Source organism: Mobula hypostoma, chromosome 3, assembly GCF_963921235.1.
Source record: "Mobula hypostoma chromosome 3, sMobHyp1.1, whole genome shotgun sequence".
Lineage (NCBI taxonomy): Eukaryota > Metazoa > Chordata > Chondrichthyes > Myliobatiformes > Myliobatidae > Mobula > Mobula hypostoma.
Genome location: NC_086099.1, coordinates 166,786,164 through 166,803,326, shown reverse-complemented (window position 1 = coordinate 166,803,326; position 17,163 = coordinate 166,786,164). Strand labels below are relative to the sequence as shown.

Here is a 17,163-nt window from a genome sequence, read left to right as displayed (position 1 = left end):
TGTGGAAAGAGAAACAGCTAAGTTTGGGTTTTTGATCCATTAGAACTGGGAAATGTGTGTAGGATTATAGTAGATGGGAAGATGGAATGTGTAATACACTGAAGGGGGAGGGGGAGAAGAACCTGATCGGGACTGTTACCTGAACATGAAGGCACTAGACCTGAGTAATGAGTTGGCCGCTGTAAGCTTCTGCTTATAGAAATAGGAGTGGGAAGAGGCAGGAAAAGCAAAAGGAATGCAAATGCTGGGAAACAAAACTATGCAGACCAGTCAGCATCTATGGAAAGAGAAATGTTTCAGATGATGGCATATTTGTATTCCTATTTCCTTCAGACTTGAGAAAAGAACTTGTCTTGGAAATATTGACTCTGTGGAATCAATGGATTTTCTGAGGTGGCATTGGCAAATGGGATAAAATGCTATGGTTGTTCAATTTGTGGCTATGGGTCTGGGATATTATCAGCAGGCCACACAATAAACACAGATAGAAAATGGCAAGTGGAAATGTATAGAAAACGATTTAGTATTTTTGTTTTGTTATTCCTCAAACTTGTGTTGGGTTCCCTAACAGCGCAAGGAGTAATAGATGGATCTGAGTGGGATGAATTAAAATGGCAGGCATTTAGAAGGTTTTGGACATTACGTGATCATGTAATCTGTTTAGTTTCTTCAGTGCAATAGACTACATTGTAAGAAGTACAAGTAGTCACTGCTTCAGTTGCAAAACTGTCTCCCTAATTGAGAAATGAAAATGTATATGGATGGTCTGCTAACTGTAGTAATTATTGGTGGAGATTTCTCCACTGACATATACAAACCCATTGAGAGCCATAGTAACCTCAACAATACTTCCTTTCACTTTATCACTTAAAAGGTAGCTATTCTGTTTTCTCAGTTTCTCTGCTGCAGCTGTTCTCATGATGAGGCCTTCTCTGCCAGTCCATGTGATGTGATATTTTCCTTTTTCAGAATTTGGGGTTCCCCCACCACCTAGGGTAGTGGCTGTTAGAGATCCCCTGGTACTTATTTGCCATTCCATCTGCATATGCATTCAGCATATTCTTAGCTATTTCCACCATCTTCATTGGATTCCTGCATCACACCTCCTCCCAGCCCATCCACTTTCCACAAGAATCACTATCTCCATAACTCCCTTGTTTGTTCAACCCTCGCCAGACATCTTCCTGGCTCTCTAGGCATGCTCGTCTGTAACCTCAAAGGTTAATACCTGCCTCTTGCATTACTTTCATCATTCAGGACCTTAGAGGGCCTTCCAGATGATGCAGTATTTCACATGTAGATCCCATAGTGTTAGTTATTGCTTTAGTGTTATTTATTGATCGGTGGCCATCTTCTTTAACTCCACTTCGCATTCTCACATTAACATTTGTCCTTTGTCTCTTCCTTTGCCAAGTTGAGGTGAAATGCATCTTATAAACAACATCTTGTATTCTGCTTGGGCAGTCTCCAAACTGGCAGCATGAACATCGAGCTCTCACTTTCAGATAACTCCCTCTGTCCTTTTTACCTCTTCCAGCCCAATTCACCCTATCTCCTCTCTCTCCCTAGCCCTCTCCCTTCTGCCCACATCCACAAACTTCTCCCAATGGTTATTCCCTGACCACTTTCCTTCCTTTATTCCATGTTCCTTTTGTCACTTCCACCTATCATCCACTGCTATCATTTCTGTTTTTACCAGCCTACCCCCAATGGCCCACTCTCAATTAATACCTGGAGTTTATTTTCAACAGATTATTCCAATTAGATGAAGGACAGGTTAAAATTTAAATGGAACATACACTGTGGTACAGACAAGACTTATGACCGGTTTCTTGTTAATATAGAGAACATGTTCTTGTGTCTTCTGCTGTCCCATTGACGATCAAATGTTCCTTATTAATCTCAATTTTTAAGCATATTTTACTTCCAGGAATTGATGGTTTTTGTCTTTACACTCTACCCAAAAATAAGTGCTTTTGTTTAAACATTTATTTTTTCAGAAGTACGTTGATCGTGGAGTGCAGACGCAGTCATGGACATATTTGCCAATGAATAGGCACAGATCCCAACGTCAAGCATCAGATGATTACATAAAGGCATGTTATATTTACAATGTGTTGAATAGATGTACTGCTTTTTTAAAAATTTCTTTATGAAGGATTTTCATTTACTTAATGTATATAGTTAAATATTTATGTAGGATTGAAATTGTGGAAAAGGAGCAGGGTATTTGCTGTGGTTATTTTATGCCCCATGAAAATATCTTCACACTTACCCATTGCAGAATATTGTTCCTTTGTCCTTTTCATATTTGACATATTCCCCATAAAATTATCTTTGCCATTTATCTGAACGAATGGATCTTTAGATTATATTCTGAACACCTGACTTTGAACAACATTCAGGTTTAGCCTACCATTTTTTTTTCATTGTTTCAAAGACTTAAGTCATAATATACTTTTTCCAGAGAAGACGTGGGTTGTTTCTTGCCTGAGAATCATCTTAGATTTAATATTTTTTTTGTTTACACTAATGTCTCATCTATTCATATAAGAAGCCCAGAATAGCAGTATGTGTGAACCAGCTTGATCTAACTGAAATACAATGTTAGACCCGTTACGGTGATGCCTCTTTTACTCAGTGATTTGTTCAAGATGTGTATTAATACTGAGTAGTCTATATTTTGTCCATTGCTAACTTGAAGTTTCTTTTCTATCCAGTAATAAATTCTAAAGCTGTCTTGAAGACCCTTTGAACTAACGAAATTTGTATTTGGATTCTGTTCATGTTAAGGGGTAAAGGTATAAATGTTTAATCAACTATGAATAGCTTGTGGTGGAGGGTTTCAATAAACTTGCAAATGGTCTGTCTGAAAAAGGTCACCAATTAATGGTCATACTAATGCCAACTACTTGAATAAACTACGTAATTGGTCCCACTTTCTCCCCCCCCCACCAGTGCTGTACTCTGGAAATAATACTTGGGTGAACATTTTGAAAGCAGTGACCACAACTTTAAGACAGGAGCAGAATTAGACCATTTGTCTTATCAAGTTTGATCCACCATTCAATCATGGCTGAATCCCTCTCATCCCCATTCTCCTACTTTTTCACTGTAGCTTTTGACACCCTGATTAATCAAGAACCTGTGAACCTCTGCTTTCGATATACCCAATAACTTTGCTTGCACAGTTGTCTATGGCAATGAATTCCATAGATTCACCACCTTCTGGGGAAAGGAACTTATAGTGCAGTTAGAGATTGATAGGTATGACTTTGTGGGCATCACTGAGATGTGGATGGGAAAAAAAGATCATAGTTGATAGCTTAACATCCAAGGATAGTTCAGTATTTCCACTGAATATTGTACGTAATTGCATGTTGTATCAAAAGGACAGGCAGGTAGGTTGGGGGTAGGGTGGTGTGGCTCTGTTGGTAAAAATGAAATCAAATTCTTAGAGGTAATGTAGGATTGGAAGATGTAGAATGCTTGTGATAGAGTTAAGAAACTATAAGGGTAAAATCTCCCTGATTGGAGTTATATACACCAACCAAGCAATAGCCAGGATGTGGGATATAAATTTCAGTGAGAAATGTAAAGTAATAAATGCAATGTTACAATAGTCATGGGGAATTTCACTATGCAGGTAGATTGGGAAAGTCGGGTTGGTGCTGGATCCCAAGAAAGGGAACTTGTTGAATGCCTATGGGATGGGTTTTTGGAGCAGCTTGTGGTTGAGCCCACCAGGCGAAAGGCAAGTCTGGACTAGGCATTGTGTAATGAACCAGATTGATTAGAGAGCACCCTTGGGAGGCAGTGATCACTTGATAGAATTCATCCTGCAGTTTGAGAGAGATGCTGAAGTCATCTGTATCAGTATTACAGTGGAGTATGGGGAGTTACAGGGGTGTGAGAGTGAGGAGCTGGCTGAAGTTGATTGGAAGGGGACACTAGTAGGGATGATGGCAGAAGAGCAATGGAGTTTCTGGGGGCAATTTGGAAGGCACAGAATAGATATATTTCTAAGTATTCGCTAGGGAGATTAAGGTAACTTAAGTGACAAGAGAAATAAAAGAGCATAAAAGCAAGCGATGGCATATACAACAAAAATTAGTTGGAAGTTGAAGGATTGGGAGCCATTTAAATAACTAGCAAGAAGCAACTAAAAAAGCCGTGGAGAGAAGGTGAAATATGAAGGTATGCTATCCAATAAAATGAAGGAATGCTAAAAGTATTTTTCAGATATAGAGCAAGAGGCAAGAATGGATAATGGACCGCTGGAAAATAATGCAACAGAGGTAATGAACGACAAAGAAATGGAGGAACTTAAGTATTTTATGTCATTCTTCACTGTGGAAGACACTAGCAGTCTGGCTGCAATTTGAGTGTCAGCAGAAGTGAGTGCAGTTGCTGTTACTAAGGAGAAAGTGCTTGGGAAGCGGAATGGTCTGAATTTATCTGAACCAAATGGACTACACCTCAAGGTTCTGAAAAAGGTGGCTGAAGAGATTGTGGAGGCATTTCTAATGATATTTCAAATATCACTATATTCTGGAATGGTTCTAGAGGACTAGAAAATTTACCACTTCACTCTTTTAAAAAGGGAGGGGGGGGCAGAAGAAAGGAAATTGTATGCCAATTAGCTTGTCTTCAGTGGCTGGGAAGCTCAAAGGTTCAAAGGTCCAACTTAATGTCAGAGAAATGTATACAATATACATCCTGAAATGCTTTTTCTTCACAAACGTCCACGAAAACAGGTGCCCCAAAGAATGAACGGCAGTTAGATGTGAGAACCCCAAAGTCCCCCCTCGCCCCCCCCCAGCAAAAAACAGTACACCCGCTACCAAGCACAAGCATGAGCTGGGTGATAGCAAAGACACAGACCTTGCACTTACTCCAAGACTATTGCATTTCATCCGGCATTTGACAAACCACAGGTTCTCTCATTCTCTCCCTAATAAGGGAGAGGGAGGTGTCCCCCATTTTCACAGCGAGCAGGAGACATAACAATAACCAGCTGGTTTACAACGTTTAAAAGTCTGTTTCATTGCTTTTTACGAGCTCTGTGTCAGAAGATCGCAAAGATCTCGGGTCTTTGGTCTCACAGCGAAAGATTTTCCGGCCTCCCCGACGACACACGAGTTTCCTGCTGTGACACTGACCCTCGGTCTGCCTGTCTCCAGACCCTTGAGATCTTGGGCTTTCGAATTTGAGCTGGACTCTCGGACTGAACTCTTGGCATGCGGAACAACAATGGCCAGTCCTGAAACCCCAAGAACAGGTCCCATTCCCGCAAAGAACCAAAGTCTGCATGTAACTTCAGGTCAGGGTCTTCAAAAGAACCCTGAAAAGGGAAAATAAAGATATTAAAGATGGAAATCGAGCTGTTTCCAAAGATGCAAGCAAAGGAATTGCCATTTAGTGCCATCTTAACTCCACCTCCAACATTCTGGAGTTCCTTATTAAGGATGTTTCAGGGTACTTGGACATGCAAGATAAAGGAGGCCAAAGTCAGCACGTTTCCTTAAGGGGAATTCTTGCCAAAAAAATCTGTTGGAATTCTTTGAGGAAGTAACAGATAGAAAGAGGAGAGTCAATGGATGTTGTTTACTTGGATTTTCAAAAAGCTTTGACAAGGTGGGACACATTGGGTTTCTTAACAAGATAAGAGCCCATGGTATTACAGGAAAGATACTAGCATAGATGGAAGATTGGATTATTGGTGGGAGGCAGTTGGAATAAAGAGGAGCTATCCTGGTTAGCTGCCAGTGACAAATGTTCTGCAGGGTTGATATTGGGACCACTTCTTTTTACATTACATGTCAAGGATTTGGATAATGTAATTGATATAATGTAATTGCGGATGATATAAAGATAAGTCGAGGGGCAGGTAGTGTTGAGGAAGCAAGGATTCTACAGAAGGATTTGGATAGATTGGGAGAATGGGATAAGTGGCAGATGGAATATAGTACAGGAAAGTATATGGTTATGCACTTTGGTAGAAGGAATAAAGGTAAAGACTATTTTCTAAATGGGAAGAAAATTCAAAAATCAGAGATGCAGAATTACATGGGAGTCCATGTGCAAGATTCCCTGAATGGTAACTTGCAGGTTGAGTCGGTAGTAAGGAAGACAAATGCATTCATTTTGAGATGAGTGATGCTGAGGCTTTATAAGGCATTAGTCAGACAGCACTTGGAGTATCATGAGCGAGTTAGGGCCCCTTGCCTCAGAAAATGTGGCGAGTGTCCAGAGAAAGTCATAAGAATAATTCCAGGAATGAAGGAATAATGCATGAGGTACATTTGATGGCTTTGGGCCTGTACTTGCTGGAGTTTAGAAGAATGAGTGAGGGATCTCATTGAAACCTTTCAAAACTTGAAAGGCCTAGAGAGAGTGCATGTTTCTTATAGTGGGTGAGTTTAGGACCAGAGGGCACAGCCTCGGAATAGTGTCATCCACTTAGAGTAGAACAGATGAGAAGGAATTTCTTTAGCCAGATGTTGGTGAATCTGTGGAATTTATTGCCATGGATGGCTGTTAAGGCAAAGTAATTGAGTGTATTTAAAGTAGAGGTTGATAGGTTCTTGGTTAGTCAGGGTGTCAAAGGTTACAGGAGGAAAGAAAGAAAGTAAGGTTGAGGGGGATAATAAAGCAGCAGTGATTGAATAGCAGAATAATGTGCTGAGTAGCTTAATTCTGCTCCTATGTCTTATGGTCTTGTGATCTTATGAGCTACACATATCAAAGATGGACAAACAGCCAATGTGCAAAGAAGCAATACATTGTGCAAGTACAAAAGGGAAAAAGAGTAGAAATAATGAGTAATAAATATTGAGAGCATGAATTGTAGCATCCTTGAAAGTGAGTTCATAGGTTGTAGAATCATTTCACTTTTGGGGTGAATGAAGTTATCCACTTTGGTTCAAGGGCCTGATGGTTGAGGGATAATAACTTCATAAGGCTAGCAGAAAGGAGCTCAAGAGTGAAATTTGGAGAGCCAGAAGGGGCCATGAGAAGGCCTTGGCAAGCAGGATTAAAGAAAACCCTAAGGCATTCTAAAAGTATGTGAAGAGCAAGAGGATAAGACGTGAGAGATTAGAACCTGTGAGGTGTCACAGTGGAAAAATGTCTATGGAACCGAGGAGATAGCAGAGGTACTTAATGAATACTTTGCTCCAGTATTCACTACGGAAAAGGATCTTGGCGATTGTAGGGATGATTTACAGTGGATTGAAAGCTTGAGCATATAAACATTAAGAAAGAGGATGGGCTGGAGATTTTGGAAAGCATCAAGTTGGATAAGTCTCCAGGACCAGACAAGATGTACCCCAGGCTTCTGTGGGAAGTAAGGAAGGAGCTTGCTGAGCCCCTGGCAATGACCTTTGCATCATCAGTGGGGACAGGAGAGGTTCCAGAGGATTGGAGGGTTGTGGATGTTCCCTTATTCACGAAAGGGACTAGGGATAGCCCAGGAAATTATAGGTCAGTGAGTCTTAGTTCAGTGGTAGGTAAGTTGATGGAAAAGATACTGAGAGGCAGAATTTATGAACATTTGGAGAGGCACAGTATGATTAGGAATTATCAGCATGGCTTTGTTAAAGGCGGGTCATGCCTTACGAGTGTGATTGAATTTTCTGAGGATGTGACTAAACATGTTGATGAAGGTAGAGCAGTGGATGTAGTGTATATGGATTTCAGCAATGCATTTGATAAGGTATCCCATACGAGACTTATTGAGAAAGTAAGGAGGCATGTGATCCAAGGGGACCTTGCTTTGCGGGTCCTGACTTGGCTTGCCCACAGAAGGCAAAGAGTGGTTGTAGGTGGGCCAAATACTGTATGGAGGTCGGTGACCAGTGGTGTGCCTCAGGGATCTGTTCTGGGACCCCTTCTCCATGATTTTTATAAATGACCTGGATGAGGAAGTGGAGGGATGGGTTAGTAAATTTGCTGATGACACAACGGTTGGTGTTGTGGATAGTGTAGATTCCGTGCTCATAAGGCTGACTTCTTACATGACGTAGAACCACTATATCAACACATTCATCCACAAAGGCGGTATTCCAGGCTTTTCGGGGTGTCTGGAACACATTTCAATGATTAACCATTTGATCGGTGAGGCCAAGCAGAAAAAAGGCGACCTAACAGTTGTCTGGTTTGATCTTGCAAACGCCTACGTATCTATTCCACATGACCTCATCCTAGAAGGACTTGACCACTACTACATCCCAGTGGCTATTTGAGACATGTTCACCAGCTACCTAGGAGGATTCAAACTCAGATTTACATCAGCCCGTTTAACAACTAGTTGGCAGGACCTCCAGAAGGGGATTTCAACAGGGTGCACCATCTCCCCCACCCTATTTGTTATGGGAATGAACTTCCTAATATCAGCAGCAGAAAATGTAACCCGCGACCCGACGCTGGAGTTGGGCATTGTTCAGCCGAATCTACGAGGGTTCATGGGCACATCACTATAACAACTGTGTCACATGTCCAAGCAAGATGGGTATTGGAAACCCTGGACAATGTTGCCACTTGGGTGAGGATGTCCTTTAAGGCCAAGAAGTCCAGGTGCATGGTGATCAGAAAGGGCAAAGTTACTAGCAAGTTTAGCCTCCAAGTTTAGGGTGAGTTCATCCCTTCAATCAAAGATAACCCAATAAAATGTTTGGGGAAATGATTTAATGTGGCACTGACAGATGGGGCCAATATCACCAATGCTGTGAAGCAGACAAACGAATAGCTGAAGAAGATCGACAAATCTGGACTAGTAAATTCAAGACCTGGCTGTACCAATACGGCCTTCCGCCCAGGCTTCTCTGGCTCTTCACACTTTTGAGTACCCCATGACTGCTGTAGAGGGCATCGAGAGGAAAATCAACAAGCACCTGTGGAGATGGTTGGGTGTTCCCCCAAGCTTCTCTTCAGTGGGCCTCTATATTCGATCTGTGCAACTGCAGCTTCCCCTCTCATCTGTTGTGGAGGAATTCAAGGTGGCAAAATGGAGAGCCTTATTAAGTTTGAGGGATTCCAATGACGTAAAACAAGAAGATGGCGGTGCGATGCAGCTTGCAGCGGCTACTCCGGTGGTGATGTCTGTTATTTGCCAAGTAGGGTGCCGTGCGCAATCCTGATTTGATGGAGACGGATATGAGAGCATGGAGGAACATCTGGTGAAACTTCTGAAATGCCTACTTCGCTGCTGCTGCTACTGTGTGGTCCAGAATCTCTGGAGGAGAAGGCCCCGAGTCCTCGGCTTTGCTTGTTGCTCGGCGGGCGGGGTTTAAGTGCTCGGCAGAGGATGGTGCTCGGAGGGGCTGGTCAGAGGCTCGAAGTTTTCGGATGGACTCAAAGTCCGCTGTGGTCGGATGCTTCCAGTGGTGCTGCATTGGCAAGTTGGCGGAGCTTGGAGGTTCATGGCAGGGAGAGTTTCTCCCTTCTGCCGCCTGCGTGAGATGATGAGTCTATTGGGACTTTGAGACTTTTTTTTTTACCGTGCCCATGGTCTGCTCTTTATCAAATTATGGTACTGCTCTGCACTGTTGTAACTATATGTTATAATTATGTGGCTTTGTCAGTTTTAGCCTTGGTTTGTCCTGTGTTTTCTTGTGATATCATTCTGGAGGAACGTTGTATCTTTTTTTTTTAAATGCATGCATTTTTAAATGACAAATGAGGACTGAGTGTCCTCATAATCTAATCTTGGTAAAGCAAACAGGTGTTACAACCAGATCTGGGTGCAAGTGGGCAGCCAACGCAGCTGTGGAGCAGGCAGTGTGTTCTCTGAAGCTGCGAGATATCATTGGCAACCCCTGCGTCGGGCGGCAAGGCCTCGGCTCAGTTCACTCCCAGCAGTGGGGAAACGCAAGCATAAGGAACAGGCAAGACATGGTAGGGGCAGAAGTACAGAACCATGAGGAAGAAAGGTGGATGTCAAAGGCAGTGGAACAAATTTCCCAGGGTGCCTGGACAAAATGGGATCTGCCCAAGCGCAAGATCTCATGGGCAAACTTATGGAGACTAGAGCCCTTCCTTATTTCCTTCCTCTTGCGATCTGTGTATGACACCCTTCTTTCGCCATTACATCTGTACACATGGCAGATGAGAGAGGACCCAAACTGTAAGCTCTGTGGTCAGAAGGGGATACTGGTTCATATACTGTCTGGGTGTAAAACAGCTCTAACTCAAGGACGGTATAGGTGGTACCATGATAAGGTGCTTCCGGCACTTGCTGACACACTAGAGCAAGAGAGATGCAAGAAGAGGACGGCTGGCACAGATTTGAGGAAGGCCATCACCTTCATCAAAGAGGGAGCCAGGCCTTTCGTAACCAGACAACCAAAGCACAATCTGCTGCTAATGGCTAGGTCCTGGGAGATGAGGGTAGTGTGGGAAGGAGGCTGCAGTTCCCGGATGTGGTGCATACAACCCTACACCTGGACATTGTACTGTGGTCAACTGAAGACAGGAAAATAATTCTGGTTGAGCTGACTGTGCCGTGGGAGGAGAGATGGGAAGAGGCCCATGAGAAAAAGGCCTTGAAGTACCAGCCCTTAGTACAGGTGTGCAAAGACAAGGGATGGCAGGCATGGTTGTTCCCTGTGGAGATCGGCTGTAGAGGTTTCCCAGCCAAATCAGCATGGTGGTTGTTGTCAGCTCTGGGCCGGGACGAAAGGAGCAAAAAACAAGCAACTTGTAGGATGAGGGAAAAGGCAGAACGAGCCGCTTGTTGGACTCAGAGTAGGCAAGAAGAGGGAAGCTGGAAGCCAGGAGCAGATGGGCAGTGATTTGGCTACCACTGCCAGCCCACCAACTGGAGTGTGTTGTGGTTAAGGGTCAAAACATTCTGTGAAGGTTGGGAACCACCTGATGACATCTGCTCCTGACCTTGTAAGGTATTTGGAGGATGCACCCTAACAGGTGTATGTAACAAGACAAGTAAATTTGCTGATGACACAAAGGTTGGGGGTGTTGTGGGTAGTGTGGAGGGCTGTCAGAGGTTGCAGTGGGACATTGATAGGATGCAAAACTGGGCTGAGAAGTGGCAGATGGAGTTCAACCCAGATAGGTGTGAGGTGGTTCATTTTGGTAGGTCAAATATGGCAGAATATAGCATTAATAGTAAGACCCTTGGTAGTGTGGAGGATCAGAGGGATCTTGGGGTCGAAGTCCATAGGACACTCAAAACTGCAGTGCAGGTTGACTGTGGTTAAGAAGGTATACGGTGCATTGGCCTTCATCAATCGTGGATTGAATTTAAGAGCCGAGAAGTAGTGTTACAGTTATATAGGACCTTGGTCAGACCCCACTTGGAGTACTGTGCTCAGTTCTGGTCACCTCACTACAGGAAGGATGTGGAAACTACAGAAAGGATGCAGAGGAGATTTACAAGTTTGTTGCCTGGATTGGGGAGCATGGCTTATGCGAATAGGTTGGGTGAACTTGGCCTTTTCTCCTTGGAGTGGTGGAGGATGAGAGGTGTATAAGATGATGAGAGGCATTGATCATGTGGATAGTCAGAGGCTTTTTCTCAGGGTTGAAATGGCTAGCACAAGAGGGCACAGTTTTAATGTGTTTGGAATTTGATACTGAGGAGTTGTCAGGGGTAAGTTTTTTACGCAGAGTGGTGAGTGCGTGGAATGGGCTGCCAGCTATCGTGGAGGCGGATATGATAGGGTCTTTTAAGAGACTCCTAATAGGGACATTGAGCTTAGAAAAATAGAGGGCTATGGGTAACCCTAGAAAAGGTGCAAAAATAACAGGGTTGTTTTCATGGGTGACTTTAACTTCCCTAATATTGATTGGCACCTGATTAGTTCCAAGAGTTTAGATGGGGCAGAGTTTAAGTGTGACCAGGTTAGATTCCTGTCACAGTATGTGGACAGGCCGACTGGGGGGAATGCCATACTAGATCTAGGACTAGGTAATGAACCGGGTCAGGTCACAGATCTCTCAGTGTGTGAGCATCTGGGGGACAGTGGCCACCACTCCCTAGCCTTTAGCATTATCATGGAAAAGGATAGAATCAGAGAGGACAGGAAAATTTTTAATTGGGGAAGGGCAATTTATGAGGCTATAAGGCTAGAACTTGTGGGTGTGAATTCAGATGATGTTTTTGCAGGGAAATGTATTATGGATATGTGGTCGATGTTTAGCGATCTCTTGCAGGATGTTAGGGATGAATTTGTCCTGGTGAGGAAGATAAAGAATGGTAGGGTGAAGGAACCATGCATGACAAGTGAGGTGGAGAATCTAGTCAGGTGGAAGAAGGCAGCATACATGAGGTTTAGGAAGCAAAAATCAGATGGGTCTATTGAGGAATATAGGGAAGCAAGAAAGGAGCTTAAGAAGGGGCTGAGAAGAGCAAGAAGGGGGCATGAGAAGGCCTTGGCGAGTAGGGTAAAGGAAAACCCCAAGGCATTTTTCAATTATATGAAGAACAAAAGGTTGACAGGAGTGAAGATAGGACCGATTAGAGATAAAGGTGGGAAGATGTGCCTGGAGGCTGTGGAAGTGAGCAAGGTCCTCAATGAATACTTCTCTTCGGTATTCACCAATGAGAGGGAACTTGATGGTGAGGACAAGATCAGTGAGGTTGATGTTCTGGAACATGTTGATATTAAGGGAGGGGAGGTGTTGGAGTTGTTAAAATACATTAGGATGAATAAGTCCCCGGGGCCTGACAGAATATTCCCCAGGCTGCTCCACGAGGCGAGGGAAGAGAATGCTGAGCCTCTGGCTAGGATCTTTATGTCCTTGTTGTCCACAGGAATGGTACCAGAGGATTGGAGGGAGGCAATTGTTGTCCCCCTGTTCAAAAAAGGTAGTAGGGATAGTCTGGGTAATTATAGATTACCCTAATATTGATTGGCACCTGATTAGTTCCAAGGGTTTAGATGGGGCAGAGTTTAAGTGTGTCCAGGATAGATTCCGGTCACAGTATGTGGAGAGGCCGACTGGGGGGAATGCCATACTACATCTAGGACTAGGTAATGAACCGGGTCAGGTCACAGATCTCTCAGTGGGTGAGCATCTGGGGGACACACGTCCTTACGTCTGTGGTGGGAAAGCTGTTGGAAAAGATTCTTAGAGATAGGATCTCTGGGCATTTAGAGAATCATGGTCTGATCAAGGACGGTTAGCATGGCTTTGTGAAGGGCAGAATGTGTCTAACAAGCCTGATAGTTCTTTGAGGAGGTGACCAGGCATATAGATGAGGGTAGTGCAGTGGATGTGATCTTTATGGACTTTAGTAAGGCATTTGACAGGGTTCCACACGCTAGGCTTATTCAGAAAGTAAGAAGGCATGGGATCCAGGGAAGTTTGGCCAGGTGGATTCAGAATTGGCTTGCCTGCAGAAGGCCAAAAAGTTCTATTTCAACTTCATCAGTCCACAGGACTTGTTTCCAAAATGCGTCAGGCTTGTTTAGATGTTCTATTGAAAAATTTCAAAGGAACTTTTTGGCCGCAATGAGCAATGGTATGTTTGGAGAAAATAGGGTGCAGAATTTAATGAAATGATCCCCTCTCCAACTGTTAAACACGGGGGTGGATAGATCATGCTTTGGGCTTGTGTTGTAGCCAGTGGCACACGGAACATAGAGGGAAGAATGAATTCAACTAAATACCAACAAGTTCTAGAAGCGAACATCACATCGTCTGTAAAAAAGCCAAAGATGAAAAGAGGATGGCTTCTGCAACAGGATAATGATCCTAAACACACCTCAAAATCCACAATGGACTACCTCAAGAGGTGCAAGCTGAAGGTTTTGCCATGGCCCTCCCAGTCTCCTGACCTAAACATCATTGAGAATCTGTGGATAGACCTCAAGAGCAGTGCATGCAAGACGGCCCAAGAATCTTACAGAACTAGAAGCTTTTTGTAAGGAAGAATGGGCGAAAATCCCCCAAACAAGAATTGAAAGACTCTTAGCTGGCTACAGAGCTGTGATACTTGCCAAAGGGGGTGTTACTAAGTACTGACCATGAAGGGTGCCCAAACTATTGCTTTGTGCCCTTTTCCTTTTATGTTATTTTGTAAAAGATGGAAATAAAAGTTTTCTTGCTTAATATATTAAAGAAATGTATCATCTTTAACTTTATGCCTTTTGGAAATCAGTTCATCTTTTACTTGCTTAGCTATTGACAGTAACAGAAATTTTGACCATGGGTGCCCAAACATTTTCATGCCACTGTATCTAAATCAATATGATTGCATTGCTGAAGTAATCAGCTACACTGTTTTGCCATTTGATTATTAATTTGTCTAATGCCTAATTCATAAATGTACACTTGGTTCCTGTGTTGGTTTTGTTTCATCCATATACTTTAATCAGAATCCCGTGAGGTGTTTGGTTAACTTTTTGTGACAATTTCCTTAATTTGATTGGGTAAAAAAATGTTTGTTCATACTTTTTATTCAAAAACTCTATTTCAGGAATAACGGTATAAAGTTCAGAAATTGGGAATGATCATTTAAAGCTGAAGCGCATAGGAGCTACTCATAGCTTGGATCTCTTGAGTTCTTTTTCCCTGGAGGATTGTGAAAGTGTATCCTTAGTTCATTAGATCATTAGTTTATTTAATGCAGGTATTTTTGAAAAAATCAGGGAATTGAGACAGTGGCCTGGGTAGATCAGCATGATCATCAGAATCAGATTTAAATCACTGGCATATGTTGTGAAATGTGTTGCCTTTGCATGGTTCAATGTCCATTCAGAAATCCAATGGCAGAGAGGAAGAAGCTGTTCCTGAATTGTTGAAGCCTTCAGGCTTCTGTACCTCCTTGATGGTAGCAATGAATGGCGGGATCTGGTTTCTTGTATTCTTACCAACACTAGGGGGTATTTCAACCTATTAGCACATCTTTGGGGTGTAGGAGGAAACTGCAGCACACAAGAGAAACATAATCAGAGACTAACAGCATTGGAAATCAGAATTGAACCTGGGTGATTGGAGCTTTTCCAGCAATACCAACTGCTGTAATGACTGTGTTATCCTTTGAGACCAAACATGAATATTGTCATTTCACTTTCAACCAACCAATCTGATTCTCTCGTTTCACTCCTAAATCCTTGACACACTGTTGTCCCTTGTTGTGGAGCCCTACTGGAGGATAGATGAAATAAAAACTGTCCTATCTAAATTTTACATAATAGCATTGGGGAAAGCTGGTTGCATTGTTTCTATTTGAGTATTCTCTTAATTTAATGTATGATAACATTTTTGATGAATCTGCTCACCACCTGCTTGTAGGATCCCAGGATCCATGTGGACTGTCCCCAGAACCTGAATGCAGTTCTCAAATGGAATATAGCCAAAGCTCCACTGCAAATTGGATTTCTGTCCTTTAATTTTGTTACAGATTTCCTGTCTGCCATATCTCTCCATTTTGATTCCTAGTTTTGCATGACTTACATCTGACAGTATCATTCTGATATCTAAACTAGCTAACCTTGCCCTATTCAGTAGCAATATCATAGTATTTCAGAAGGATTGCAGCAGGTCAAGAATGTGCCCCCCCCCCCCCCCCGGGCACTTTTCCATAAACAGTTGATAATAGATGCAAACAGGAGGAAATCTGCAGATGCTGGAAATTCAAGCAACACACACAAAATGCTGGTGGAATGCAGCAGGCCAGACAGCATCCATAGGAAGAAGCACAGTCGACGTTTCAGGCGGAGACCCTTCATCAGGACTGAACAGATGTTTCCTCTTCCAGTGATGTCTAAATGCTGAGAAGTTTTGCGCAGGATGAGGTTGGTATGCAGGGGGAAAAAACTGAGCTAGGAGAAGAATACCTTAAGAATGACACAGAAGGTACAGACCTCAAATTCTTCTCGAGCAATTTTAAGCCCAACAAGGAAGGGGCATTTGAACTGGAACAAAAGTGAAAAAGCTAGGAATGAAAATGCATTCCAGAGGCAGCAATCAAAATTTGCAGCACACACAAAATACTGGAGGAACTCAGCAAGTCAGGCAACTTCTATGAAGAGGAATGAAGTTGGTTTTGGGCCAAGGCCCTTTATCAGTACAGTGGGGGGAGGAAAGGAGCAGGTCAGATTTCAAGAATCTGTATTATCTCTTCTGTTTAAAATTCCACTTGGATTAAACAGCCTGTGACCAATGGTGTGTCTCAGGAGTTGGTGTTGGGCACATTATTATTTGCCATCTATGTCAGTGGTTTAAGCAGGATACCTGGTGGTGTGGAGGAGCAGAGGAATCTGGGGGTACATGTCCACAGATCCCTGAAAGTTGCCTCACAGGTAGATAGGGTTGTTAAGAAAGTTTATGGGGTGTTAGCTTTCATAAATCAAGGGTTAGAGTTTAAAAGTCACAAGATAATGCTGTAGCTCTATAAAACTCTGGTTAGGCCACACTTGGAGTACTGTGTCCAGTTCTGGTCAACTCACTATAGGAAGGATGTGGAAGCATTGGAAAGGGTACAGAGGAGATTTACCAGGATGCTGCCTGGTTTAGAGAGTATGGATTATTATCAGAGATTAAGGGAGCTAGGCCTTTGCTCTTTGGAGAGAAGGAGGATGAGAGGAGACATGATAGAGGTATACAAGATATTAAGAGGAATAGGTAGAGTGGATAGCCAGTGCCTCTTCCCCAGGGCACCACTGCTCAATACAAGAGGACATGGCTTTAAGGTAAGGGGTGGGAAGTTCAAGGGGGATATTAGAGGAAGGTTTTTTACTCAGAGAGTGGTTGGTGCGTGGAATGCACTGCCTGAGTCAGTGGTGGAGGCAGATACACTAGTGAAGTTTAAGAGACTACTAGACAAGTATATGGAGGAGTTTAAGGTTTGGGGTTATATGGGAGGCAGGGTTTAAGGGTCGGCACAACAACGTGGGTGGAAGGCCTGTACTGTGCTGTACTCTATGTTCTATGTTCTAATGTACAATGCTTTCTTAGTAAATTTGCGGAGGATGAATATTATGATTTCCAGTGAGATTGTGATCAGCTGGATAAATGGCCAAAAATGGCAGATGGAGTTAATTCAGGTTAAGTGTGAAACATTTTGAAAATCCAATCAAGGTAGGAATTTCATAGTGAACGGGGGGAGAATTGAAGTATTGTACAACAGAAGGAGCTTGGAGTTCATGTACATAGTTACAAGTAGACACATAGTGGTTTTTGGCATGCTGACCT

General features: G+C 43.0%; 1 protein-coding gene across 1 annotated transcript in view; it reads left to right on the top strand.

Annotated features, from left to right (window-relative positions):
- Positions 1–17,163, top strand: part of dazl (deleted in azoospermia-like) — a 66,455-nt gene that overhangs the window by 37,869 nt on the left and 11,423 nt on the right. Inside the window, exon 10 of the mRNA XM_063042494.1 lies at positions 2,001–2,096. Within this exon, the coding sequence (XP_062898564.1) occupies positions 2,001–2,096 (96 nt within the window). The remainder of the gene's footprint in view (positions 1–2,000; positions 2,097–17,163) is intronic.